Source organism: Syngnathus acus, chromosome 5 (genome assembly GCF_901709675.1).
Source record: "Syngnathus acus chromosome 5, fSynAcu1.2, whole genome shotgun sequence".
In the NCBI taxonomy this organism is placed as follows: Eukaryota; Metazoa; Chordata; class Actinopteri; order Syngnathiformes; family Syngnathidae; genus Syngnathus; species Syngnathus acus.
This window is the reverse complement of record NC_051091.1, coordinates 6,941,141-6,967,972: the sequence shown is the minus strand read 5'-3', so window position 1 is coordinate 6,967,972 and position 26,832 is coordinate 6,941,141. Positions and strand designations below refer to the sequence as shown.

The 26,832-nt window shown below is 40.9% G+C and overlaps 4 protein-coding genes across 6 annotated transcripts in view; 1 reads left to right on the top strand and 3 right to left on the bottom strand.

Annotated features, from left to right (window-relative positions):
• The window catches only part of fmoda (fibromodulin a), a 27,676-nt gene extending 844 nt beyond the window's left edge, over nucleotides 1-26,832 (top strand). The window contains exons 2-9 of one of the 3 annotated variants that reach the window (XM_037252880.1): nucleotides 753-820; nucleotides 23,826-23,898; nucleotides 24,355-24,722; nucleotides 24,855-24,977; nucleotides 25,558-25,698; nucleotides 25,760-26,027; nucleotides 26,212-26,405; nucleotides 26,475-26,832. In XM_037252880.1, coding sequence (XP_037108775.1) covers nucleotides 24,378-24,722; nucleotides 24,855-24,977; nucleotides 25,558-25,698; nucleotides 25,760-26,027; nucleotides 26,212-26,363 — 1,029 coding nt within the window. In that variant the 5' untranslated portion in view covers nucleotides 753-820; nucleotides 23,826-23,898; nucleotides 24,355-24,377 and the 3' untranslated portion in view covers nucleotides 26,364-26,405; nucleotides 26,475-26,832. Of the gene's footprint in view, nucleotides 1-752; nucleotides 821-23,825; nucleotides 23,899-24,348; nucleotides 24,723-24,854; nucleotides 24,978-25,557; nucleotides 25,699-25,759; nucleotides 26,028-26,211; nucleotides 26,406-26,474 lie in introns of all 3 variants that reach the window. The other 2 variants (XM_037252882.1, XM_037252881.1) reach the window with 2 other exon arrangements.
• On the bottom strand, nucleotides 3,708-6,178 carry il19l (interleukin 19 like). Its single transcript, XM_037252907.1, has 6 exons — nucleotides 5,853-6,178; nucleotides 5,466-5,624; nucleotides 5,318-5,380; nucleotides 5,057-5,209; nucleotides 4,347-4,409; nucleotides 3,708-4,126 (listed from the first exon to the last, which is right to left on the bottom strand). The coding sequence occupies exons 2-6, from the start codon at nucleotides 5,613-5,615 to the stop codon at nucleotides 4,025-4,027; spliced, it is 531 nt and encodes a 176-aa protein (XP_037108802.1). The 5' UTR covers nucleotides 5,616-5,624; nucleotides 5,853-6,178; the 3' UTR covers nucleotides 3,708-4,024.
• On the bottom strand, nucleotides 7,571-13,329 carry LOC119123625 (proline/arginine-rich end leucine-rich repeat protein). The gene is made up of 7 exons (XM_037252877.1): nucleotides 13,062-13,329; nucleotides 10,521-10,938; nucleotides 10,253-10,438; nucleotides 10,016-10,173; nucleotides 9,608-9,804; nucleotides 8,533-8,608; nucleotides 7,571-8,465 (listed from the first exon to the last, which is right to left on the bottom strand). Exons 2-7 carry the CDS (start codon nucleotides 10,932-10,934, stop codon nucleotides 8,375-8,377), a joined length of 1,122 nt encoding a protein of 373 aa, XP_037108772.1. The 5' UTR covers nucleotides 10,935-10,938; nucleotides 13,062-13,329; the 3' UTR covers nucleotides 7,571-8,374.
• On the bottom strand, nucleotides 18,586-21,319 carry zgc:113307 (uncharacterized protein LOC553753 homolog). The gene is made up of 5 exons (XM_037252878.1): nucleotides 21,030-21,319; nucleotides 20,214-20,542; nucleotides 19,822-20,146; nucleotides 19,400-19,717; nucleotides 18,586-18,779 (listed from the first exon to the last, which is right to left on the bottom strand). The coding sequence occupies exons 2-5, from the start codon at nucleotides 20,514-20,516 to the stop codon at nucleotides 18,628-18,630; spliced, it is 1,098 nt and encodes a 365-aa protein (XP_037108773.1). The 5' UTR covers nucleotides 20,517-20,542; nucleotides 21,030-21,319; the 3' UTR covers nucleotides 18,586-18,627.

The window sequence follows — 26,832 nt, the reverse complement described above, 5'->3', positions numbered from 1 at the left end:
ATTACAAGAAGTCGTTTTGGCGGCGTAAGTTTTTGTTGAAATTTCTACGTTTCTACAATATTATTTTGAACAGACTTGACTTTGGCTACAGTTAACATCCAGTAATTGTCAGTCAGTTGCCCAAAATCAAAAACAATCTGATCACTCTATATATTTTTCTCATACTGTAAAAATCTGACTTTGTTTAACATTTTGATGAATCTTTGGATTTACATACTTGACAACTGTCTTGGTTTAGTATTTTTACAATTTATCAAGTCATGTTGAAAAATGTGCAAAAAGTGCGACTCCATTCAGCGTTATTAATGAGATGTTTCAAAAATGTACTATTAACTGAACCCTCACATTGCAACCAAACTTAAAATTTGTCAATACAGAGGTGATATAATGATGAATGAAATTTGAACATCTTTTGCTTTTGTAATCAATGGCGTAGCCAAGCCGGGGCGAGCCGGGGCGGCGCCCCGGTTAGGACTCCCTGCGCCCCGGTTGAAAAAAATCGAGCTTTTTCGATTCTTCATTTTCATGCCGTTTTTTTCTTTCGGTCTTGCGCGAATGTGCTTGCGCTATTCTATGTGCGCGATGTTATCCATTCACCGTTTGCCTCCCGGACCCGGATGTTGTTTTAGCGATCAGCGAAAGGCGTGGGTGATGTTCGATTTTTTTTCCTGTGGGCGCGCGCCCCTACTGGAAAAATTCCTGGCTACGCCACTGTTTGTAATGTTTGTAATTTTTCTTTCGTTTTGCAACAGTAACACCAAAGGATAGAGTGACCAATGCTTACTGAAAGTGACAAGAGAAGACAAACAAGTTCTGTGAGGTAAGTTGATGCTAGTAATATAGCCACTGTCTGGTTGTTCTCATAGGCAGTGTTAAGATTTCAAATGCATTAATTGACACTTTTGGTTTAGACTTTTCATTTTAAAAGTTGGGATTAGAAAATTGCTTCAATTTCTATTGCATTCATCATTAATGTTTAAAAGATTGCTCTGTAGTGTTTTTATTACAGTATATCACTTTAACACAATTATAAGTGTAATTGTGTAAAAGTTAACGATTCTATATTGCTTCTTAAAGCATTGCCTGTAAGTATGTTTTGATAGCAAGCGTTGGCTCCATAAAGAGCTAAATCTGTGGAATCTAAACAAATCAGGAGGTTAACCAGCACCCACAATGGACTCTGCTCAGATTTAAAAGGTTCTACTTTATTAGAAATGAAGCAAACAGACATGCTTTCATTTTGTACTTTGTGGGATGTCCCGTTCTTGTGTCCCGTGTCCCCTGTCCATCTATCACGATCACAATTGGGTAACTTTGGTATTTTGAAGCGGTGCTAAGAGTCATTCACACAGCTTGTCTCAATTGGGTCAAGTTAATGTTAGATAACCTGCTGACACTTGAGTCACACATTAAATAGAAATAGTACACAAACAGTGACAAAGAGTAACAGCTAGCAGTGTGGTGTAATCTAATAATCGTTCAAAATATTTAGATTTAAATGTAAATACTCAAAGAATCAAGATAATTATTTTTAACCTGTATTCTACTGTTCTCCGTTAGTTCAAGTGTCGAGAGCAAGACCCTGACTTGGTCGTTGAAAAATATTCAGTGGCTCTGCCTTGAATCAATCTTGATTTGCTTCGGAATGGCACGCAGTTGGTGGGAAAAAAAGTTTCTGCTCGGCTAAGTGCACAAGCACAAGCGCAACATTATGCTACGCCGTTCACTTACTCAATTCTCAATCTGACTGTGCAGTGGCACTGTGGCTAAGTGTGGGAAGGAGACCTTGACCATCTATTTCCATTGTCAATTCAACCAGCAATTTTCAATTGTGTGTGTGTGTGAGAACGAGTTGCTGACTCATCATATATATTGGACGCTTCCTCTGTTTCCTTTCAAGTTGTAAAATAAAAGATAAATAAACATGAGAAGTTTTTCTCGTGTAAATTCATGCGTTGGCGTGCCTTATGAAGTCATTTTTAAATAGTGATTCACACTATTTTCCTCCAACGCATTCTTCTTAATTTCAAACTATATCTAATATGGTTGGTCTGAGTTAAAAATTCTATGCTGCACTTAGAGTATATTTTACAATTCAAGTCATATTTTCCAAATGGCGATAAAGTTTTGATTATAAATTGAAATTTGAAGATGTTTAACAAAAATCACTTTTTTTCTCATTTTGGACAAGAGCCTATGTATATGCTTTTAGGTAAGCTATGTCGTGGTTTTTCTGTGTCTGTAAATCTGCTGAGCTGAGAATTTGTGACTCACGTGCATAGGCATATACATATGTGATGCAGAAAATGAATGGCAATACTTGATTGCGTCACTAAACATTTTAAACACTGTGGTTGCCAACTTTTATCCCTCAAGTGTGGTTTGATGTGCTTTGCATGCTTTCCACCTTCTCGTGCATCACGGTTGCAATTGTCTGTGCATATGTTTCGTAAATATAAAGTAGATTTCAGACGACAAAGTAGTTACAAAGCAACAATATAGGAAAATAGAGCCCTTAATGTATTCATGTAAACATACTTAAGAACATGCATAAAACTATCTTCAGTTATTTTTGTCTTTTATTATTTACAGAATATTTATCGAGTTGATTGAGTTAATCACATTTTTTTGGCACCTTTGCTATATGTTGAAAGTTATGGTTATTTATTCCACTAAGTTCTCAACATTTCCTCGAGCTTCTTTCAAGGTTACCGAGTAAGTGAGTCACCAAACGACTGTTTTTTAAAAATGGCCATTCATCTATTCTACAAATTTTAGTTCTGGGAAATGTGACTGTAACGTAACGTTTGAGGTCACACAGAGGTGCCGTGGGTGTCTATAGACATACTGTTCCCTATATCAAAGGCTCGGTTTTGTTGTGATAATTCTGTTATCGTCAGTAGTAAATTTTGGTAAAACACTCCAGGAACACATATGCAATACATTGTGAGTCATGATACACGTGCATCAAGAAACTCCTAGAAAACTCCACGAAATGTTGTTTTGCCTTTACAGCTGACTTTTTTAGGGGTCCCAACACTGGTCCCAGACAACCCAAGTCTAGGTCACTAAGACACTCACGGTATAAACCGGCGTTTGCGCCTTTGTGGGAGTAAACACAATCGGCTTGTTTCCCGAACAATGGAGGAGGCACACTCACTAAATACAAAATTTGCTGTATGTGATAATTGCTGACTATCTATATCTCTCTCAATCTATCTATCCATCTATCCCTACCTATTCTGTCAATACCTGTACTTACAGAAGAGCCTACAGTGCACTTTAGCACCCTCTGTTGATCCAATGGAGTTGTGTATGTATGCGCGGAGGTCTTAAGTCATTTAGTATTTTCTCTGTGCGTGGGAATATATGTTTGCACTACCCTGTGTAACGTGTTGAATCAAGTGGTTGTGGTTGCACTGTGTGAACCATTTTAGCTCAGTCATGCTTTGGTTTCGCTTGAGGGCTATACTGTAGAATACGTTTTCTCAGAATTGAACATTGTATCAAGATAATTGTGAGCCATCCGTATTTCTTGTCAAAAAGGGAGCGGATTGCCACAGAGATACATATAGTTATCTCGTGGTAAGTTTGGTTGGTCATTGTGCCCCTGAAGTACTACCATCGGCCTTGTGTGAAAAAATTGCCGTGTCATGAAAAAACTTGTTAGAGTAGCTATAAAAAATAGTTTATTCACTTGTGTTGAAACTTTGAGAAAAGATACATAATAGAACAACAGGTACATTCAATTCATATTCCAAACCCTTATAAAAACATGCGCAAACAATAATGCTCATCATCAGAATCTTTTGTGATATTAATGAAAATGTACAAAAACACATTTCACCCCCCAGGTATATAAAAATTCATTTATCTACAACAAATGGTAGGCACTGGATAATTAATTCATTTAAATAATTTGGCCCAATTACACTGGCCTACAAACACATACTGTTTGGAGTACACGGAGATACTTGATCAAAGTGCAGAAATGTCAAAAGTCACTTTTAAGTGACCTTTGCAGTCATAATGGTTGCGTGCCTGATGTCTTGTCCACTTCATCCATCCAATTCAGTAGTGTGTCCAGCTCTGCTACGCCTTTTATCGCCGCCTTGCTGGTGTCCAGCTGGGTTGGGAAACAACAAAGGCATAGATGGAGAACTTGAATAATGTTGATGCAATCACATTCAGAGAAGTAGGTTAAGACCTATTACAATATGAATATTGAAGTAGAAATGATGCATTTATATTCAGAATCCAAGTCAACAAACGTTTGCCTGACTTGTTAGTGGAGGTCAGTGTTGCATACAATCAGTCATAAGGCAAATAAAAAGACATTGATTTACCTTGTCATACTCAGTTTGTAGCGAGTCGATTGCTTTGTGCGTGATCTCATTGCAGTCGCAGTGCTGAGGAGAGAAGATGGGGGGGCGTTAATTCCCCGTCACAACACGTTTATGAGCAAGCCGTTTGCGTATTCATTCATTGTCCTTCTGTTGTCATAAATTCGGTGCTATTAATGTTGTGCTGGTAAATTTGCCATTTTTAACTCATTCACTGCCAAGATCTATTTGAACGGAGTTAGTGAGTATTGTTGATGGATTTAAATTTAGGGACCTCCTGCAGTCACAATATTTGTCTTTAATCTTGAATGCAATCCATGTTTTTTGTGGACTCAGCGTTATTGAAGCGAGATAACACTTTGAATTTTTTCCCGCTTGAAAACACAAATCTCTCTCCTTCCTCCATGGCTGTTTATATGTGTCATCAGAGACAAAACAGAAAATATACAGGGCCACTTTTTGTGATTTTCTAGAATAACAGTAATCTAATTACTTGACTGGGAGAAGTAAAGTAAGTTAAGTAATGTTGGTTGGATGAGTTGTTACTGGAAAAACATGCACATTTTGGAGTCAACTAGTGCACAGTTTTGACCACACTAGTAGATGCTCTCCTATTCTTTGCAACTATAGCCCTGAATTGTCTTAGTCGTGAGGAAAAAGGTCAAATCAGCTCATCGGTAGGATATAAAATCAATGCTCATGAGCACACTTACACATTTGTTTATATTCCGCCTCATGATGACAAAAGCGTTAGCCAGGGCGCTGGCGCTACGTTGCCCCTCTGGCTGATTGGAGACAAAGTTGCGGAACACTCTCTCCACGTAGAAGCGGAGCAGCAGGCGCAGGAAGCAGCATGTCTGATCCTCCTAAGGAGATCCCAAAGGTTACGTCACAACAGTCCCATGCCAATGTTGTGTATTACTATTATCAGGAACTCCCTTTTAAGCAACAGTCAGACCTCAAATTAGACTCACCTGAACTTCTCTCATTGCTTCTGGGCTGAGAATCCTCACTCGCATCTCAGTGTCTTCCATCATCTAATATAAAATCCAAAGGAGATAGGATTAAATATCCACACCTGCCACCTGATGTCATCGCTCGGAGTGCTGGTGGCAAACGTACCGCTTGCGGACGTATTTCGGAGTAATAGCTGCGTAGCTCCGACTTGTGGACGCTGAAGGTGCATGTGTTGGTCAGCGTGAAGGTGAGCACAGGTTTAGTCACAAAGCCCATCAAGAGGCAGAGTGAGAAGTAGAGCAAATTTGTCAACATTGTGGTTGTCTGGAGGAGAGACAGGAGATAAGGAAGTGCAAAATTACAATCAGTCATTCATGGTTACCACTGCTGTGTATTTTGTGGTGCAAGTGTAATTTGGGGTTTTAAATTTTCAATGAATTTGATCAAATTTGTTATTCATTTGTGCCAACTACAGTATTTAATCTCATGAAGTTGTCTAATCTTGTCATGGAATCTGCAGCGACCCACCACCATCACTGTGTTCACACTCACCTGTGTGTTCACCTGTACTCTGGAGAAGATTCCAAGGCTGGCTGTGTCTGTGTTCCTCCATGCTACCTGTTGCCTCTTATAGTCCAGCCAGGGGGATTTTGGCAGCAATAGTATTTTCCATGCATTTCAAAAATCAGATTAGGAGGAAGTGTTGAAACAGGTATTGTCTTTTAAAAAGAGACATCAATTAGAAATCCCCTGCTCCCTCAGGATTACACAATTATTTAATGACTCATTCATACAGTAACATCAATCTGGTTCTGGTTCGGCAGAATAACGCCACCACTACATTAGATAAAATGATCCAAAGCCAACTTTTTTTTAATGCAATTATTTATATATTTGGTATGCCTGAAATTAGTCACAATATAGCCCGCTCGATATTATCAAATACTTTTTGGATCCATTTAAAATATTTTTTTTATAAAGCAGTCTTGGGACTTTACTGTAGTCAGACAAGTTCGGAGTGGAAACACCCAGTGGATTTGCTAAACTGCTAATTCCATTTTTCAAAAATTCTCATGGAGAAAGGTGTCATCAATAAACTGGTTCATGGCAGGGTTTCCATCTCTCTGAAAGTGTGGATTGAAATGCTACTAGTCTTGGCCCTCTGCCAGCTTCAATGTTGTTCCTTCATTTTTGCATTTAATTTACTCGTCAAACCACAACAAAGTATTGTGACACATTGTAAACACAAAAGAGCCTTCAATTACATTGATGTTTATTTCATAAAGTCTGCAATCATTATCTCACACCACACAACAGATGAACAATGACAAATATTCATTGTAATTATAATGTCCTTGTAGAAGAGAGACAGCTGCATTGTGTTTGTAAATCCAGCCAGCATTTAATAGCTGCAGTTTTTTCTCTTGGCCAGCAGAGGGCGACTCCACTAGTTGGAAGAATCATTTGTTCTATTACGCAACCATATTGTTTGGTTAATAGTTTCTGTCGTGTCTAGAGCCGAGTGCAATTACCTCTGCCTAAGAATAGAACCTGGCAGAAGTTTGAATAAATTTGTGGTTTTATTAAGTATCACCACCCAATACTTATAATTAAATTAATGATGGTTTTAAGTTTTTTGCAAGAACGTTTAACCTCAGTGACGTAGCCACTGGTAAGGAAAATGGAAATAATCTACCTTTACAATACAACCCCCAAAATGGCTCAGGGTGTCAACAAAGCAACCGTTTTTTTATTTTAATACAAACTCCCAAAATCCTTCCGAAAATGCAGATGAAGATGAATTATACAGGGTCCGGCAAAATAATCGGACACATTTGTAGGTTTAATAAAATACAAATAAATTAAAGAAACAAAAACGTTTTTTTGTTTTTTTTTGCAAGTATATTTCAGGGGAGCGGTAGTGCCCCCGCATCCCCCATCTAGCTCCGCCAGTGGAGGCAGGATATTTTTCGCCCACCACCACCAATTGTCAAGTTATCTTTTTTGTCGCCCCCTAAAGTTTTCTACACTTGGGTGGGGGAGTGAGCACGCTAGGGCGGACCCTGAGTGGAGGCATGCCCAAAGCCCCATGTAGCTTAAGGTTGTTGAATTACACAACAGACAATTTATATTGATCACCCATGTTTTCAGTGGGTATGCCCGGAAAGTTGCCAGTGTTTTGTAATCTACAGTAGTTGAAAGCAAAATAATAGCAAATATGTTTTCCATACAGTTGAGCTTTTAATATTTCAGGAATGAATGACTGAATATTTAAATTCAACACTGAGCCTTTATTAACACTCTTGATAATTGCTTTCATAATTGCCATAACATGACTGTTTTTGTTGAGCTGCAAGTGATGTCATTATTTCCCACGCAGCACTTGTTCCCGCCCGTCATACCTGTTTTGCAACCACACACTTTCGTTTACCTCAAAGAGAACAAGAGAAAGCTTGTGTAAAGTGTAGTACATATATTTTTAATGAACCCGTTTTATTATCAATATTATAAGGTGGTTACCAAAGAATCTTTAAATCCAACTTATTCACATATTTCAAAACTCGTAAAAGATTCCAATGCTTCTATCAATAATTCTAAATAAAAGAAGGTACAATACAATGTTTATTCATTGAATTATTATTTGTACAAAGCTTTACACAAGGAAAAAAGAATATAATGACATTTTACTTGGAATAACGTGAAAAATGCATGCACATTTAGGACACTTCCAACTACACAGTAGTTAACGTTTAATGTTATTTTTTCCCGCTCTACTTATGAACATACTAACTACATATGTGAAGTGTGTCCATCAATGCGCTTGTATTCTCAGGCTTTTCAAGCATTTGTCTTGATTTTTTTTTCTTCAAACAACAACACAATACAATAAGCACTGATACATTTATATAAACAGTAAAGTGCATCATAATATTATTAGGCAACTCCTTATGTAGATATCTACCTGGAAAGTTAATGCAATTTGGGGAACCTTGCAGTACTACGTCATAGACAGTTTCACAAAGCGCACGCACGTGTGACAGCGGTGCACGCCTCCTTGCCTCAAAGTTGTTTCCCTAAATAACGATGGAGTGGAGGTGTCTAAAACACATGATGACATCCAGCGGTATGGGAGGGCTGAGTTGATTTCCATCCAAGCGCAGGTACCTGAAGCAACACTAGCCTGACTTAACATGTCCACTCACCACATTTTGCTCCCAGGTGTTTGACTCACCTTAGCATCGGGATCTGGCTGGGATCACTCGGGTCGACCTGCAGGCTGCGTGGGCAAATTAGAGTGCCGTTGATGCCTAGCCAAGAAAAGCACAATGAATTTGCAAAACATAGGGGAAACTTAAGTCATTTCAAAGTGCACTTTCGTTGAGGATCAAAACATCCCAAAGAAATAAGGTGTGGTACAACACAGGGGATTTGTTAACATTGCTAAATGTTCACTACGTCTTTGGTAACTGTGACGGGCTGTTGAATGTCATTGAACTCAGTTTTAGTTTACACAGATGAAGTCTAAACAGTTTGGTCTATGAAGGTTCAAATGAAAGAGCGGCAATAATAACATGTTTTAACTTTACACACTCATACTGTGTAATTAGCGTCAGTCCAAATATAATACAATTATATTTATCAAGGTTGAAATTGGGCATAGGCATTAATCTATAAACAGAAACAGCAAACCATATTTACAGACATTAGGAGAAGCGATTCTATTAAAACAAACAACAACAACAACAAATTGAATGTTATGCTAATACTAATGTTTAAACTGTCTACAATCAAATCATTTTTATTTCTAACAAATTTAGTGCAGGGTTGAAATGACTCCATTTGATTTTGCATTTCTGAAGTATTAAAGAATTATTATGTATGGTATAGGAATCTGGAATTTAATACAAATTTTTCATGACCAGGTATTTTCCCCCCACCCTATACATAGTGTAAAGGTTTACACACACCCTATTCAAATTTGTTATGCTTGTGTGGAAACATTTTGTGTTGTAAGTTGATACTGAATTGAGACAGAAGTCTGTCATTCGTCCAAAGCAAGTGTTTGTTAAAGACACAAGTTTTGTCTTGTTTGATTTAGAGCAGACTATCGTAGTATAATCCCACCCATTCATTCAGCTCATCCTCACAGGTGTCACGGCTGTGCCTGAGCCTATCGCAGTTGACTTTGGACGAAAGGCAGGGTACAACCTGAACTAGATGCCCCGCACAAGTTGTAGAATTATGCAACCAAAACTAATGACGCCTACGCATGGACGACCCGTTCCAGCGAGGTGCCTTGGCCTTACTCTCAATGGTGTTGTGATTGAGGTGCAGATGCTCCAGGTGAGCGCTGAAGAGAGGAATGGAGGCCAGTTGGTTGTGAGCGAGCTGCAGGTCCAGCAAGCTGGAGACGTTGAACACGGCAGTGGGGACACCTTTGTCACTCAGGTGGTTGTAGTTGAGCCTCACAAAGGCCAGGTGAGAGAAGCCTTGGAAGTAGTCTCTGAATAGAAGAATAGAGAAGAAACTTTCTCAAAATGTTGTATTCCGACACACATCATAATATTAGAAATGGATCTTAGTACATTGCAATTCTTTATCACTGCCATTCAAAATTATTAACGTGATTGAAATTGATCTGAAGCTCTCTGAGTCCAGTGAGTTTTGTATGTGATTTTGTTGACTGTATAGCCGCACGGCCTCTGTATACTTGCTTTGGGATGTCCTCGATACGGTTTTTGTCGAGGAATAGTTGCACGAGGCTGTTGGGTACGCCAGCGGGCATCTTTTTTAGCACATTGTGAGCCAAATTGAGCTGCATCAGGCTGGACAAATCCTTGAAAGTGTTTCTGCCCAGGTCATTGTCGCTCAACTGGGAAGGAAGACGTCACGGGGATGTTGATACAAGATGCACGGAGAACACACAAGTGCATCCAAAAAGAAAGTTTCACCTGGTTGTGGTAGAGGTCAAGTAGGGTCAGGTTTCCCATCTTACTGAGGGCACCTGCAGGTATTTTGGAAATACGATTCTTACTGAGACGGAGCTGTTCCAAACTTGCTGGAAGGCCGGAGGGCACCTCTTTGAGCTGGTTTCGTTGGGCATAGAGGTACAACAGCGCAGGTATTTTCTGGAACACCTACTCAAAGGATAAAAATAGAACATTGTCAACGCTCCAAGCATTTTGCAAACCCACATCAAGCAAGGGAAGCCCGTCCTACCTGTTTGTCTATCCGGTGAATACGATTGTTTGCCAGGTTGATCCAACGGATCTCTGTGGCATTAGCGAAAGCTTCCGCCACCACCTCTGAGATGTAGTTATTTTGAAGGTACAGATAGTGGGTTCTGAACGGGATGACGGGGATCACACGGATGTTCCGGTTCTCGCAGTTGAGAGAGTTGGGATAGCTTGGGGAGCATAAACACTCCCTGGGGCAGTCGGGGTAAGGGGAAGGCGGGCCGAGGATGAGCGGGGGGATGTCCGTTGGCTCCTGTGGCTCGGGCTGGGGGACGGAGGGCATCCTGGGGGTCGTAGGGCGCCTGGTGGGCTTCCTTGGCCGAGGCCTCTGGGTCAGCACCGCTCCGATCAGAAGGAGCAGCACCAAGGCAGAGAAGAGTCCTGTGGGGGCCTTCATCCTCCTGAATAAACATGTACAAAGATTTGATATACATATAATGTGAGATTATTTATGTGAGTTTTTGATTTGTGTGTGTTTTTTTAATCTTCTAATGTAGATGAGAATCGCCACACAAAGAAAATCAATCATCAAGATCGCACAATGTACGAGCTACAGTGCCAGTTTTGACAGCATTATCACTTTGAGAGAAATCATTTCCCCACCATTGTTGAATTATTTTTTATATCTCGTTCTTCTTATTCAGTGCTGGAGAGTGAGCAGAAATCAGTAAGTCGGGAGATGAATATTTAAATGTTGAAAGAACCAAAGCAGGGATAAAGACTCTTTTGTCAGGGGCGCTCCTGAAGGAGACTTGAAGAGGGGGGAAGACTGTAGGTCTGGAAGTTCCACGTGTGTGCTCACTACTAAACTTACATACGGCTGCTTATGGCAACAGTATGTATCTGACATGCTTACATCACCACTCATGTAGCTTCATGGTGGAATTCCATGGTGGAATTTCCTTTTCCCTCTCAGTCATCCAGAGCCTTCCAGACCCTCCTTTCATATCTGACAGCGAAAGAACCCGCCCTGCGACCTCCATTCTGTGAGATTGTTGTCACGTATAAATATAGCCAAGATATCTTCATTTCCATATCGTAAGGAAGTGTTTTGATTATTTGCTTTGAATTGAATCCTCAGAATATGGCGTAACTCCGATTTGATTTATTTCTACATAACGACATTATATAAACAATGTGAATTTTTTTTCTTCTGTTTTTTTTATACGTGGTCCTCGGAAGGAAAAAGTTGGGATACCCCTGATTTGGAGTCTTCAATTAACAGCACGTGAATGCTTTTAGGAATGTGGAAGTACCCGGCCAAAAAAAACCCCAGCAAGCATGTGGAAAACATTCAAACTCTAAATAGGAAGTCCCGAGCTGAGAACCTCTTGATGGTGTGGCTGACATGAGGTATATCGCCCCATGATAACATTAGCAGTAGCATTTTACTAGTTTTATGTGGATTCCAATTTTCAAAGTGCTCTTCTATTGGATTGTTTTGAACAGAGCAAGGTGGGCCTATATAGTGTGCCACTGGTTGTAAACGGAAAATATCATAACAAACAAGTCTCTCACATGTTTTGATCAACAAAATAAGTGGTTTCATAATATACTGAGACTAGTTGACATGAATGTGGAGATCAAATGCTAATCAAAACCACATAACTCATTTTTCTGTTTAAAAGAAATATTTAACCGAAGCTGAAGTGGGCAAATGAATTGTTGAGTCACTCGACCCAACAACGTATAATTAGACCTTGCTCGGCGTGATGTCATCCAAACGGCTGCTTTTGTGTCTCTCATCAACAGCCTGGCTCGTAGGCCAGGAAATCTGTAGAAGCGTGTGTCTTCCTCGCCAACACACTGCAGCAGTTTTCGTATGTGAAGGCCAAACATGTTCTCATGTGGGTGTGGCCGGCCTGCATTGGCTTTTACAAAGAATGTACATCTGTGAATCCATCAGAGACAACCGCACGTGAAAGAATCAATAGCCTACAGTCAATAAAATTGTTAAAATCATCGACAGTGAGATCAGAGACTTTAGATTAGTTTACTTGTGCATTATTGTCCGTTGAGTGGACGCTGAACATTTAAATCCTTCTGCAGTAAATAATACTTCACAGTAATCACGATGCAGATATTAGACTAGAACTAGTGACGGAAGAGGCTCAGCAGGTTTTTTTTTCCAACACATCACAGCAAATGTTGACATATGTGTTTATAAAAAGCATGCCTGAAAGCTTTTCCCTGTTACAAAATATTCAATTCTTGCTTTTAAACCATCTGAGTCAAAAGAAATCTTTGTGATGAATGGGGAATGTGGCTAAATCAGCATCAGGCAAAATGAACCTGGGAACAATTTTGGTCAGTTTCGGAAAGTTTGGGATTCATACATGAGGAAAACAAGGATCTGCTGGAGTGGCAGGTATGGCACGGCACAGCACAGCACAGCGTTGCCATGGAAACACACTCTGGCATTTGCTGTACAAGTGCCAACATTCTCAGTACACAACACCGCCTCTGTTTTCACACCCAAACATCACTGTAAAAAACAAAACAAAAAACAAATAAATTTCCTTACCTACCTTTGGTACCTGCCCTCTTTTGTCAAGTCACAAGTTGTGTCTTTTCTTCTCTCTGCCTTTCGCCCTCCTTTCGTCTTTAGCCGTCCACTCCCTCTCTCCCTCGCTGTCCCTCACCCTCCCCATCCTTATTCCTTTCCTCTCTCTCTTTGAGTTTGGCTTTTTTCCCTTTTGAGGTCACAGTGCCTCTTTCTTCACGACCCGTGATTTTGACTCTTCAGAGAGTCCATCTCGGTTTGCTTCAGTGAGCAAGTAGCACGGTCACTGTGGTGTATTTGCACGGATGCAAAAACGTGGGAAAGATGGAACATTAGATATTTGCTCAGAGCCGCCCAGCTGGGATTGCATCGGTCCCAATAGCCCCCCCACCCACCACCCGCTCTTTGTTTCTCTCTTTCTATCCCCACATCCTTGTTTAGATGAACGCACACGCATCTCATCATGTGTTTTTCATTAGCAGCATCCAACCCCATTATGCATCCATGACTTTTTTCCATTTGTGTCTAAGTTAAATGTGCCAGACTCATACGTACCATCTAAATATTTGCAAAATGAAAATTAGGACAAACCCAATGACCTACAACAACCACCTTTCCTCAGTGATCATCAAAGTTAGGTTTTAAGGTTTATTAAACAATATACCAATTTTGACTGTTGCAATACGACTTTTTATGGGCCTTACTGTAACAGAAGTCATTCTTGGTCGTACCATCCATAGTCAGGATTTCATAAAATAAAATGCATACATAACTTTTGCAACACACTTATAATACAAGCAGAATCTAGTCTCAGTAAAAAAGTTTGCTGAACTTAATCTACCACATAATGCCGTTTTATTTGCTGTCGCTTTGCTTACAGTGTGCATTTGCTAGCTAACAGCCAATCAGATTGGTTGGTTAATTTGCTGTCTATATTGAAGACATATTGATGGGCTGTTCCCTCCAATTGTGGGTCGGTCTTGTGCTAAAACGGGTAGTTAAGCGTCTTTGGAACACGTGATGTGTTTTTGGAACACTCACCCCAACCAAGCCACCTGATTAAGAATGATTGCTGAATAACTGCCCATACAGTTATTGAAGCATTTGTGATGACATGGAACAGATGAATTCAATCCCCAGGCTTGTGACACAAAGCGGAGCTAGGCCAAACATCTGGTTAAGGCTGACCTCAACCAGAAATGGAAAAATAAAACATTTGTATTCATTCACTTGTGATCATCTCGTTGTGGTTAAAGTTGATTTCTGTTTTTAATGCATTTAAGTATGCAATCCCGTGGAAAGCAGCTTTATGTGTACAAAGAAAAGAAAGCAAAATTAACTTCAGGTCCAGTTTGTGCCACACAAATTCTGTGAAGTGTTTAAATCTGTCAAGGAGGTTTGAACATAAACCCGATGATGCTTGTTGTGGCTTTTTAGGGAACATGTATCTGCGGGATGCCTGAATTGTTTCATTAGAGGTTGTGAATACACAAGACTATTTGTGCGGTTGGTTTCTGCATGTGCAAACTGTGTCACATGGCCTGTGGAATGCAAATCTTCTGGCTCGTAGTGCTCAAATCCAAGCAGATGTTTGCACGGAGCTCCTACCTGTTGATTCTAGAGCCGCGATATTTATTGAGGGCTCGCAATTGCTTTTACTGCAGGAAACATTAAAAGCAGACGGCCCTTTTGCTAGCTAAGCAGCTGCTTTCCAAATGGATGATGAGTGAGGCAGGTTCAGGTCCAAAATGGCATCTAGTAGAGAATAATCCAAGAGTCATCTTCTGTTATCTATAAAGGAGGAGCAATTGGTGATTTGTAGAGAGGATGAGTGGAATTTTGGGCAAGAAAGAAAACAGTGGACAGGAAATGATATTCTCTCCATCATTGATCGTGTTGTACTAAAGTGGTCACATTGAGATGAGAAAACATCACATCCTGTGAGCTGTGTGTGAACATTCTTGTCTTTTTCATGCCGCACCCAATCGGTCGTGCAAACGTCGGGCCAAATTCCACGTCTCTGAATATCTATGAGCCAACAATATTGGCTGTTAAAATCCTTAGTCTCAGCTTTTTAGTCATGTCACTATGTCTGTGAAAAAAAAGTATCATAAAAAAAACAAATATTTTTGTTGTAAATCATTTACTGGTGACACAATGAAATACGACAAGAAAATTTATGTCTGATGGAAGAAAATATCATTTGTTACTTTTCTTTCTTCGGTTTCCAAGTCCTAGTTTAACTATATCAGCTGGAACAGGCCAAAGAGCAATTTTCTCACTCTCTCGCTCCCTTAAGTGAGTTGGGAAATAAAATAAACCCCCATAAAAACAGATATAGACTTCAACAGACTTCCACCAAGGCCAGAAACAAAAACTTTAGATTCAAAACATCTACGTGCTGTTCTACTCCAGTCCTGTAGGTGGCAGACGTGGCATAATGAAACACAGACGTTATTTCCCCACAGAGCGCTACCTACTGGATCTGGCGGGTCACTGCTTCACTTGACCAAAATGCAAACAGACATTGACATAAAAATATACATAACAATTCTTCAAAACACATATTTATGCAATTAGCATCAATACTTTAACTTTCATAACAAGTCATAATTATTAGTTAATAGACGGTGGTTTTTGTTTTATTAACCACCAAGGGTGATTAAAAAAAAAGCTGTGCTCATGCTTGAGTTATTTTCTTCTATTCTGACAAAGTCACCTGCACCTTTCACAGTTGACAGTTGACTCATCATAAAACGCAACACAGACGTGGTTGAAAGACTGAGCGAAGCTTATGTGTTCCGTGACTTGTGTCTAAGGCGCATTGTTTCAAGTATGCTGTTCCTGAATCCAGTTCAAAATTTAATTGTTGCCAGAAGTTTAAAAAAAACACAAGTATGTTGCCTTGTATACAGCCGTTTAATGCCTTGTTTAATCAACTGGGTAGAACGAGATCATTTTTTGCCGCCTCATTATAATTAGCCAACTTGGTGTAAGGTTCGACTGGCTTGTTAAACATGTTTCTATGTAAAACACCATTACTAAAGGGAAAATCCAGCAGAAGCTCAATTTTTAAATCCCCAGCTGATTCAAACTCTGCAAGTAATGGAAAATGCTACCTGATTGTATGATAGGAAAGTAAGACTCACACACACGCTCTAATAATATTGGTGGTGATTTTGAGAAGAAAATCTTTCCTCTCGGAAACCAACACTTGGTTGCTAATGTTCAACTGGTGTCTGATCTTGCCATCTGTTTTAACTCTTGAAGTTATGTAAGGTGAAAATAAAATGGTGTTCCATAGGAATTACAGATTGTGAACTTTACCCAATGTTGACATTCATTGTACCGCACTTTTCTACAGGTAAAAAAATAAATACAAACAAAACACTTCCACCTAGCTTGTAGAATTACAAGCTACAATAAACCTGTCAAATTACGGATGCTTTTTGCAAGCTTCAAATTATTTTTTTGTCTTTTACCTTTTGGCCTCTTGTTATTTTGTCTTGCTGGGGTATGATAGAAACTTTTGGGCCGTTGAACCTCTTAAAATTCCTAAAATATCAAGGGTCCAAAGTTCAAAGAAAAATCCACAAGTGCTGAAATCAGGCTCAAGCAAGCTCAGGCAGTAGGCTGGCTCCCTGTGAGGCCGTATTTTTCATCGTGTGTTTGGTGTTGCCAAATACTTTATTGTCTGTCCTATTCACTGAGAGTAATGATGGCGCTAGAACTAACACAAGCTCTATTTAAAGTTGCTTAGCTTGCAAAAAGTTGCCACAGATTTCCAGAACCAAAACAAGGAGCGACTAAGAAGCATCTGGAAACATTAACAGTGTTCATGTAACTGCAAATACAAAAGAGCTTTGTCTTTGGTTTTGCTTATATGCTTGAATTGAGTGCTGTGTATTTGTATGTTATGCGCTATCATTGCAATTTTTTTTTTTGCTCTGGCAGCACAGAAGCTGCTCGGCACAGCAGCTGGTTCTGACTCCAGGTTTTAAAAGTATAATTCATTCTATTAGTGAAGACTGAAGAGATTGATTCTGTTTTTAAAAGTTATCTCCTTGGTGAGTTTTTGTGGGAGAGATGTTTGTTGCTCTCCATAATAACGTTGATTTTCATCTAAAAAGTCATTGGTGAGCCTTGAAGATATTTCTGTAGGTAATATGATCAATTGATGTAGCATACGGCCAGGTCATAATGTGCTATCCGCCCCTGGAGCGCTTCCTTTTGCAGCATAAACATCTGACATCTGGAAGGTCCCTCAAAAACCTTTTGGAGGGATGCAGCAGTAGTCTGGCTTTGCAAAACAAGGCCGACTTAATGAGAAGGCAGTAAAACCAATTCTAATAGAGAGAAAAAACGTGGGGTAGGGGGGGGAGTTGGACCAGCTCCCAGCTCCTCTGAAGTACCCTCATTAGCATCTAATGCCGATATTTGTTTCTTTGTTTTAGTGGGACTGACAAGATGTGCTTTTAACGTGCAAAGCTTGGCTGCTGTACAGTGCAAAACTTGTCATGTAACTTGAGTTTGTAATCAAGAGGATAAATCCGCTCTCGAATGAGACTCGTATTTTATGTGAATCTTGGCCCAGACACTGTGAGCCTGTTCAGACCATCACAAGTACTTTTGGAGGACATGGTGTCACCTGGAAAGTGCGCCTGTGGCTGCGCAAGATGCAGACTCAAAAAGTCTAGAAAAGCAAGGTTACAAATGAAAATATTGATGGAAGCAGATTTGAACTTATTCAAATTTATCACTTGGGGTTCATAAACGTCAGGTTAGGATTCTCCCTCCATCTGACGGAAAACAAGGCCTTAAAGCAGACTTTAAGTGGGGAGAACTAGTGTCATCAGATGATTCATGCCAAAGCTATGGCACACATCGCAACATAAATAGTCTTTCTTCCATTCTCGCTACGATTTTCCCTGTTCACACCTTCACTAAGTGGGAACTTCACTCACCCGGCCTGTATTGAAGTCAAGCCAATGTACAGCATTAGTGACACAATGCAGGTACAATTGAAATGGAATAATGTTGAAACTGGAAGTGTAATGTTCCCTGTTATATGAGAAGACTGTGTGCGTACGTGACCCCAGCAGTCGATGTCGTCATAACCGTTGCAGCAATGGCTGGCTTGAAACAATACGTCGAAAAAAAAAATACGTGCGGCGAACAAGTGTTATTAGGCAAATCTGGAAAAGCAAAGGTCATTGAGGAGTCTCACGGAGAGCTGGTTACTCACTTGGTTAAGATTACACAATTATAAGGAAGCAAAGCCATTTCTGGTGCTGGGTTATTGCATTCGAGCATCTAAAAGATGAACGGGGATGCATGCTCATCTGCAATATTGGAAGATGACATCAGTTCACCTCCCACCGCCGCCGCTGTGGTGAATGAGTCAGTCTGCCCAGAGAGCGCTACCGCGTTTGTTATGGCGCCAACAATTTCTCTTGCGTGTTCTATTTCATTCAGACAGACGTGAGACAGCATGTCACACTTGATGTCAAAACATGAGGCCAAAATAACACGCTGCACAGCCACATTCAGGACTACACGCAGGAGTTTATTTTCATTTTCGGCATTTCTAAATGAAAATATCTTGAATCACTCTCAGACAGAAGACCCAGTCAGAGGGCAGATGCCGGTAGGACAGCTCGTTGCCGTCCAGTCGTAGGCTCTTCAATCGGGAATAAGTCAGACGTCCCACTTCTCTGCAGAAACTAGTCAGGTTGAACTCTAAGAACACATAAGTCAATTATTAAGTCCGCATTCTGACTTGGTGACTTAGTCTTTGGGTTCATGCCGTGCTCTGTTTGTTCATTAGAGGAACTGGGCCAGTCTGTGTTTCCTATTCCACCTCACAGGTGCTGTGGTTAAAAACCGCCGCGGTTCTTTTCAGTCATAGCGCGGCTCTCGGCCCAGACCGGGAGCGCTGGCGCGAGCAGACTTTTGCTTGGCGTTGTTAGCAAACCTCAAAGGTGTGTGTCACCACAGAAGTGTTTTGCTGTCGTTTGTCTGCTTGAGACACTTCTCACTGCAGTCTTTGAGCGCTAACTATTATCGTGAAATATGGCGCTGCAGTTGAGGTCCAATCCACAGCAGGTCAGAGTGATGAAGAGCAGATCGAGAAAGAAGAGCATCGAAAGTAGAACGCCATGTGCTTCTCGCTCATCTGGCATGACTTCCTCTAGTCTAAAACCATCACAGATGTTTTCATAGGAATCTCACTCTTCTATCTCCTCCCCTTACTCTCTCTGCTCTTTGCTGATGTGACTTTTTTTTTTATCAGCTGCTGCTTATTTAAATCTACCAAGTATTTATAAGTGCATTCCATGATGTGTTTATGCACAGCTCACCTTTGATCTCATTGGCTTGCAGGTAGAGGTGCTGCAGGGTGATGGGGACTTCGGGGATGCTAGTAAATTTGTTGTAGGACAAGTCCAGTTCCACCAAGGTAGAGAGGTTGAAGGCCTGAGGGTGGACGTTGCCATTTTTCAGGTCGCAGTGGCTTAAACGAAGGTACTGAAGGTTGCTGAATCCCAGGAAACTGTCCTCATCGAGCCCAGAGAGCGGGTTTTTAGATAGATAGAGCTGCTGCACGTAGGTTGGTAAATGTCTGGGGACCGATGAGAAGGAATTCCCTCCGAGGTCCAATAAGTTCAAATTAACAAGACCTGAAACACATGTGTCCATGCTCAGAGGTGACTTTGAACCTCCCATGGTCCTAAAACCCAAATAATAAAAACACCAGTCAACAAGATGAGTAAGACACCGGTACCTCGCAACTCTCCTTCTTTGATGGTTTTTAAGATGTTTCCCTGCAGAAGCAGCAGTGTCAGGTTCTTCAGGTTCTTGAAAGCGTCGGGCCCGATGCTGCTTATTTGGTTATAGGCCAGTCGGAGCTGCTTGAGACCGTCTGGCAGGTTATTGGGCACTGAGCTCAGGTTGTTGTGGTTGGCAAAAAGATGAACCAGTTGGCTCTGGTTTTGGAGGATACCCTGGTCCAGCTGGTCACTTCTCAAACGGTTGTGGTCCAGAATGAGCCAGTGAAGTCCGGTGATGTTTGCCAGAAATGAAGAAGTGAGGGAAGAGATGTTGTTGCGCTATAGAAAGAAATGTGATGCACTGAAATATAAAATAGAGAATGGCCTTCTCAAGATTTCTCCCTACCTGCAGAAAGAGGTACTGCGTTCTGGCTGGAAGGTGCTCCGGGACATCTGCCAGGCCTCTGTGGTCACAGTAGAGTGCCGTTGGCCACTGAATGGGGCAGTCACATTGTTGCGGGCAGGCCTGAGGGTTGTTGGCTCGGTACCAAGCCGCATCCAAGCGACCCCGCAGGCTCAGCACGCTGGGCTCACCCAGCAAGCGGTCGATCCACAGGGGAACGCCGCCGTAGTCCGGGTCGGCCAGAGTGATTGTGGAGGCCACGGCGAAAGCGCACCACAGCACCGACAAACACAACAGCACAGCCATGGAGACGAGATGGCATCTATGGAAGCCTGCATGGAAGCATGTGCGATGACAACTCAGATTTGAAATTTGCCTAAAATCAGATCCCATTGAATAATAATTGTCTTTAATAATAATACAAACAATTTTGGAATTATACATTCAAATGTAGTATACAGTATATGTGTGTGTATAAATATTTGTATTTTTATTTGAATGATACTTCTAAGCTTGGAAAGCAGCATTTACACACAAATGCAAGCAGAGGCTCTGGGTTTTTCATAACAATATGTCATCAGAGAGGCTTGCGTCATCAGTAAGCATGTGCGCAGTGTCACAACGTGCAAATGACACTCTGGCAGTGTGAAAGTACAGCACGTGCAAAAAGTCAAGCAAAGAGGAAAGTGGCGTCGAGTCATTCCAAGAAAGTAACTCTCTGGCAGATGGAAGCAAACACTAATTAGACTGCCACATTTCCAGTTTGACAACCCTGTGCAAACAAATTCACTATTGAACCAAAGAAGACCTCAAATTTACCTTGATGTTTAGAAGAAATGATTGAATTCCCAAATGAAGCGCTCAGCGTCTTGCAGGAGCACTGAAGACTGTGTGTGTGTGTGTGTGTGGGGGGGGGTCAGTGTGAGAACTTTCATGCTATGTTTATTTGCTCTCTAATACATTCCTCTTTCTCAAACAGTGGCGCCATCCCAGACTTCCTCCATGGTCTCCCCTCGCTAACTAGGCAGTAAAGTGGGGAGCAAACATGTCGCATGTAAAACAGAGATACACGTGCAAATGCATGCAAGTGCACTTCGCTGCAACTTTAGCGTGTGTTTGCGTGTGTGTGTCTTTGTTTGTATGTGTGTGTGTGGGGAGGAGGGGGTAGTGTTGCCTTTAGGCCTTTCACAGAGTACCTGGGGATCCAAAGAGACCATTCTGAATGTGCATGTGCCTGTGTGTGTGTTTAAGCGCCTGCTTTCCCACATCACAGAGGAGACAGCATAAATGACTCCAGACTTTTCTCCCAAATAGGAGTGGGTTTCGTGGTGAAAATGTTGAGAACAAAAAGAAAGATCGCATGTACAATCCTGTACAATCGTAATAAATCCAATGCTCAGTTGGATTTGAAGCTTTGGTGCACATGGCAGCTAACCATGGACAATCACGACCGGACAGAAAGAAATATTAAGTTAACAATATGTTTATTATTGTGGTTGTACTTTGCAGTGGTGTCGACATATATTGACTGACCATAAGGAAAATTAAAAATCAATTATGTTTTATATGTTTATAGCATACATATAAATACACATATAAATACTTCACACAGATTTGGTCTACTGTATTTTATATAGTGTCATATTTGCGGGCTTTTAAATTCAGCATGCATTGGAGGCCTTATAAAAAAATGGACAGCAAATTAAAGTTTTTATCGAGCCATGAATGTTAATTTCATAAAATGTGACAACAAAAAAAACATGATTACTTCACTTGTCTTATCACGCCCACATAAAGTTGCCCTCAAGTTGTTTCTTTAATGTGTGTAAATAGAAAGATACTTAATTTTCTTTTGTCTAAAAGGTCACATTTAATTGCCGCAGTTTGAAAGCGAAGTGAGTCATTTTCAAAGGAAGTGTAGTGTTGAAAGTTTCACTCCAGGGAACTCTATGTTAAGGATTGATGCTTTATTTACTGGCGATTGTGACATTAAATAAAATCTCTGCAAGCAATATTACTCAACTGTCTGTAAAAGTCCATTGTGTCTATTTGACCTATTGCGTCAAGAAAAAAAGACCTGACCTTTTTGAGTCATCCTAAAAATAGTCCATCAAAGCAGATGGGTTGGGTTAAATATAAATACAAACAAATATATATATTTAAAGTTTATGTATTTTTTTTAAGTACGGGAAGTCAGATAATATTACTTTATCAGAATACACTTTCAAAAGAACTACATTGTATATTCCATCTCCCTTCTGATTTTGTTATCTTATTAATTATTATTATTTTTTTAATTTTGAGCCCAAAATGCACTATCACGTCCTTCAGTTAACTGTGTGGAACTTCTCAGCATTCGCAGTAGGGGACAGTGTGTCTTAGATGTGTACCGGTGAATTCGGAAAAAAAATAGTTTGATCTCTAGCCTGATCTTCCAGAAAATGGAAAACCACAGCTGATTTTAATATAATTTGGACAAGTTATAAGAGACTAACAATGAAAACACCATCCATATAAACCTCCTTTCACTATGTGTGAAAATGTCTTTGTGACGCAACGTTCATTGCATTTGTGTTTGCAGACATCTGCTTTTCATTGTTTACTTTATATTGTTCATCTCACGGAGAAGCAGATCGCCCACGTGTAGGCATGCGAGCAGAGATGTGAGAGTAAAAAAGGCGCAAAAACATTGCTCCTCTTGTTGAGCTAAGGGTGGGGTGGGCAGTTGTGGGGGTGAGCGATGCCGTGCTCAAGGGCACAATGTCAGACTCAAGCGGGATGTGATCCTGCGATCCAAATCCCAAGACCTTACAGATAAGCAGTTGCTGCACCTAAAACTTTGTTTCATTCAAATTTTTTCCTGGTTCAAAGCAGCAAACTGCAACAATAACCCACATCGGCAAAACTAATACATCTTCATCTTATGACTATCTTAACATATTTTGTGGGTTTTACCGAATGCATAATCTAGATCAGATCCGTATGAAACATGTTAACATGATAAATGAATTAATATTTTTTTATGATTCAGCAAATTGGATCACCAAAAGTAACATTCTTTTGGCGAAAGGACAAAAAAATGAAGAGAGTGGACACAAAGTCAGATGGTATTAGGGAAGCAGGAAGTGACCCACATTAAGTCCAGACAGCCAACATGTGGGCAAGCTCACATGTGAGTTCAGTTAACCCTTTCGAAGCAACTGCTTGGAGAGGAAGCTCAGCAACAGATGTGAAGTTTTGCGAAACAGGCTGCATACAGAATAAATCTCAGTTTTGTTTGATTGATAGTCACTGGCAATTCAGGGAAATCCTTTCATTACAATACGCCCTCTAGTGGCTGAGAGCATCACAGGTGATGACATTATGCTCATATCTTACTCATTGCTTTAAAACATTTTTCTCTCATAAATTTACAAAAAAAATCATCAGGTTGCAGGCACAATGATATTAGGTATTGCACTTCTAACAGTATTTGCACAATGGTCGATAAATATGTTCTCACCTGGGTGTTAGAAAAGGGGTGCAGGAAGGTGGATGGTGGAGTGGAAGAAACCATCACGGTGAATGAGCAAAAAAGGGGCGGAGACGTCTATTTTTTTTGTTGTTGTTGGTTAGTGTGCCCTCCAGTCTTGGGACCATTCGGACACAGCGAGGGTGAAGCAGAGAAGGGGCCTGTATTGCTAAACAGGTAAAATGTGTAACCGTGTGTGTGTGTGTGTGTGTGTGTGTGTGTGTGTGTGTTTGCATGCATATATAGGAATATGTCTGTCAATGTGTCGCAATTACAACGGTATGAGGCCTAAAAGGAGCTCCATTAGCATGTGCTGATATGATCATACGAGCGTTTTTCTTTGCTCCTCAGACATTGAAAATTTGGACCAATTTTGAGGCCCAGCTACAAAGAGTGCATTGTAACCATGGCATTTTTTTTTTATACTTCCTCCTTGGGTTCCCTGTGGATTAAGACTTTGAAGAATGTTGCTCCCCGCGGGCAATCCCATTGCAGAACTTTGCTAGTGGTGGCTTTTGTTTCTGTATTTGTTTATTTAACTGTAGCATTATAGCATGCACCTATAAAAGCAAGGATTTTATTTTGCACCCTTTTGAGCGTGCTAATTCAATAACTGTCACCATTCAGGTTAAAGAGGATTTTGCGTGCGTGCTGCCATGCATCCGGTGATCCTCCTCTTGTCTGCCTTGCTTGCACTCCCTCCTTCCCATGGCCAAGATCCTTTTGGCTGGCTGTACAGCCGCCGGAGCTCCGTCCAAATGGACACGGCAGGAGGCGAGTGCCCCCCTGAGTGCGACTGTCCCCCGACCTTTTCCATTGCTATGTACTGTGATGCACGGGGCCTGACACTCATGCCCGACATCCCTTCCCGAATGAAGTACTTGTACCTTCAAAACAACGCCATCTCAGCTATATCTGACTCAGCTCTGGTTAACGCAACCAATCTTGTGTGGCTCATGATGCACAATAACCGACTCACATCTGATGGCATCAGCGAGAAGGTATGTTCGTTAGTTGCAAGGGCACACAAGTTGCACGTTGGCTCGAGAGTGATTTAGAAACATAGCAAAGCTTTTCAGAAGCGGCAAGATTGATTGGTGCGCTATTTATCAGGATCCACATGTTGTTTTTAGGCCTTTTCGAAGTTGGAACGACTGGAGCGTTTTTATTTAAATCACAACAATTTGACCAGCATCCCTCGTAACCTCCCTCGCACCCTTCGAGACCTGAGGATCAACCATAACAACATTCAAAAGGTAACACTTGCTTGGCAGCAGTGGTGTCGCTTGTGGGCGAGGTCACTCATTGTGGTAGATGGATACTCATACAAATAATTTCACAGAAATAATTACGATAATAATTATTCATTAAATGAAAGTATTTATTTATTACTCAAGTGGTTTGAGGAAACTGATTGCAATGATTCATTTAAGTTTAATAAAGTAACTCAAACAACTTCGATATTACCAACTAAATTTGTCTCACTCTTTTTCCACCGTTTCGGTTTTCCAAATGTATTCATTTTATTCCATCACGGCTTAAAAGGAGCTCGATGATGCACTTTGGCATCTCCCAGGAGTTTCCCCTCCCCCTTTATATAAGAACTGAGCTCCTTTGTTCACGCCGGTGATTTTCTGCCAATTGTCAGCTACTTACATTTCTACAAACTACCGTGTGCAATTAGCTAGCTAGCTAATCCACGAAATGGATGACAAAGTTTACAGAATACAAAGTTTGCCTTCTACCAGTTCTGTGCATCCTTTATCAATTTGCACCTTGTTATATTTTGCTGTTGCTCATTAGAAGACCATATAATAACGTATACTTGTTGCCTAGGTAACACCTTCAGACTTGGAGGGAATGGATAACCTCACAATCCTGCATCTCCATGACAACGCTATCACAGACATGGGTGCGTCGCTCAAGTCCCTGACATCCCTCACGCTGTTGGACGTCAGCGCCAACAAGTTGACAAAGGTGTGTAACTTTGTATGTACAAAGTAAGAGCCTTTGTATATGCCAAGTCTCTCCTCCTAAGGTGCCAGAGGCTCTCCCTGAACAACTGCACCAGCTCTACTTGGACTCCAACTCCATTGCCTCCTTGCCTGAGGCCTTCTTGGCCGCTTTCACGCAGCTGCAGTACCTGCGAATGGCCCACAACCAGCTCACAGACAAAGGCCTCCCTTCCAACATCTTTAATGTGACGGGCCTGGTAGAGCTAGATCTGAGCTTCAACCGCCTGGAGAGAATCCCTCTGGTCAGCACCGCCCTGGAGCATCTCTATCTCCAAGCCAATCACATCAAAGGTAAGAACTGGCGGGATTTTATTAGCTACCAAAACGTCACATGCAGTCAGAGTTCATACGACAGAGTGAAAATTATTGAAAGAAATGTGCCAGCTACACGGGGCCATGTTTTACGGTCCCATATGTGTACGGATGAGGTTCATGTCAGCAGATGATTAATTGTGTTTGCGTTGTGCCGTTGCAGAGTTCACATTGGGGAGTTTCTGCAACATTGTGGATGTTACCAATTTCTCCAAGCTGCAAACTCTGCGGCTGGATGGAAATGAGATCAGTCAAGAGGATATCCCGTCGGATTCCTCGCTCTGTCTGCGTTTGGCTTCCAGCATTGACGTTTAATCGTGCACTCAACCTTTTCAGAACATCGCTAACATTAGCCACTTTGTTATGCAGTACTTTGCTCCTGCCGTGGGATTATTTTACATTCAGACAGAAGAGAGTATTCCTTGTCTTGTGGTTTGTTTTTGAATATTTCTGTAATGTACTGTGACTTTTCTTTCCCTTTTTGATATACTTGAATATACTTGATAATCAAATAGAATTAGATATATTGTATGACAAGATTGACCTAACTCTTGCTTCGATCAGCACGTGTTGAGCTTTAAGGTAGCTAGTAGAGTTGCATTCGCAAGATAATTGTTCATAAGATGACAAAGCTTGATTTTGTACAAGTGGACGAATGGTATTAAAGATGTTTTTATTTACTTTTTGCATGGATAAAACATACAAAAATGATCATATCCGTGTACTTCTAGTCTGTTCATCCACCAAATGATGTATTGAGTATGACTGTAAATTTCAAGTAATT

Coding starts and splice junctions, on each gene's coding strand:
- zgc:113307 (XM_037252878.1), bottom strand. CDS start 20,516: ATGGCTGTGCTGTTGTGTTTGTCGGTGCTGTGGTGCGCTTTCGCCGTG. Junction 20,147..20,213: donor CGCAGTACCTCTTTCTGCAG/GTAGGGAGAAAT, acceptor TTCTTTCTATAG/CGCAACAACATCTCTTCCCT. Junction 19,718..19,821: donor CAAAGAAGGAGAGTTGCGAG/GTACCGGTGTCT, acceptor CATGTGTTTCAG/GTCTTGTTAATTTGAACTTA.
- il19l (XM_037252907.1), bottom strand. CDS start 5,615: ATGTTGACAAATTTGCTCTACTTCTCACTCTGCCTCTTGATGGGCTTT. Junction 5,210..5,317: donor AAGCAATGAGAGAAGTTCAG/GTGAGTCTAATT, acceptor GGATCTCCTTAG/GAGGATCAGACATGCTGCTT. Junction 4,127..4,346: donor TACAAACTGAGTATGACAAG/GTAAATCAATGT, acceptor TTCCCAACCCAG/CTGGACACCAGCAAGGCGGC.
- LOC119123625 (XM_037252877.1), bottom strand. CDS start 10,934: ATGAAGGCCCCCACAGGACTCTTCTCTGCCTTGGTGCTGCTCCTTCTG. Junction 8,609..9,607: donor CAATCACAACACCATTGAGA/GTAAGGCCAAGG, acceptor TTTCTTGGCTAG/GCATCAACGGCACTCTAATT. Junction 8,466..8,532: donor AGCCAGATCCCGATGCTAAG/GTGAGTCAAACA, acceptor GTGTTGCTTCAG/GTACCTGCGCTTGGATGGAA.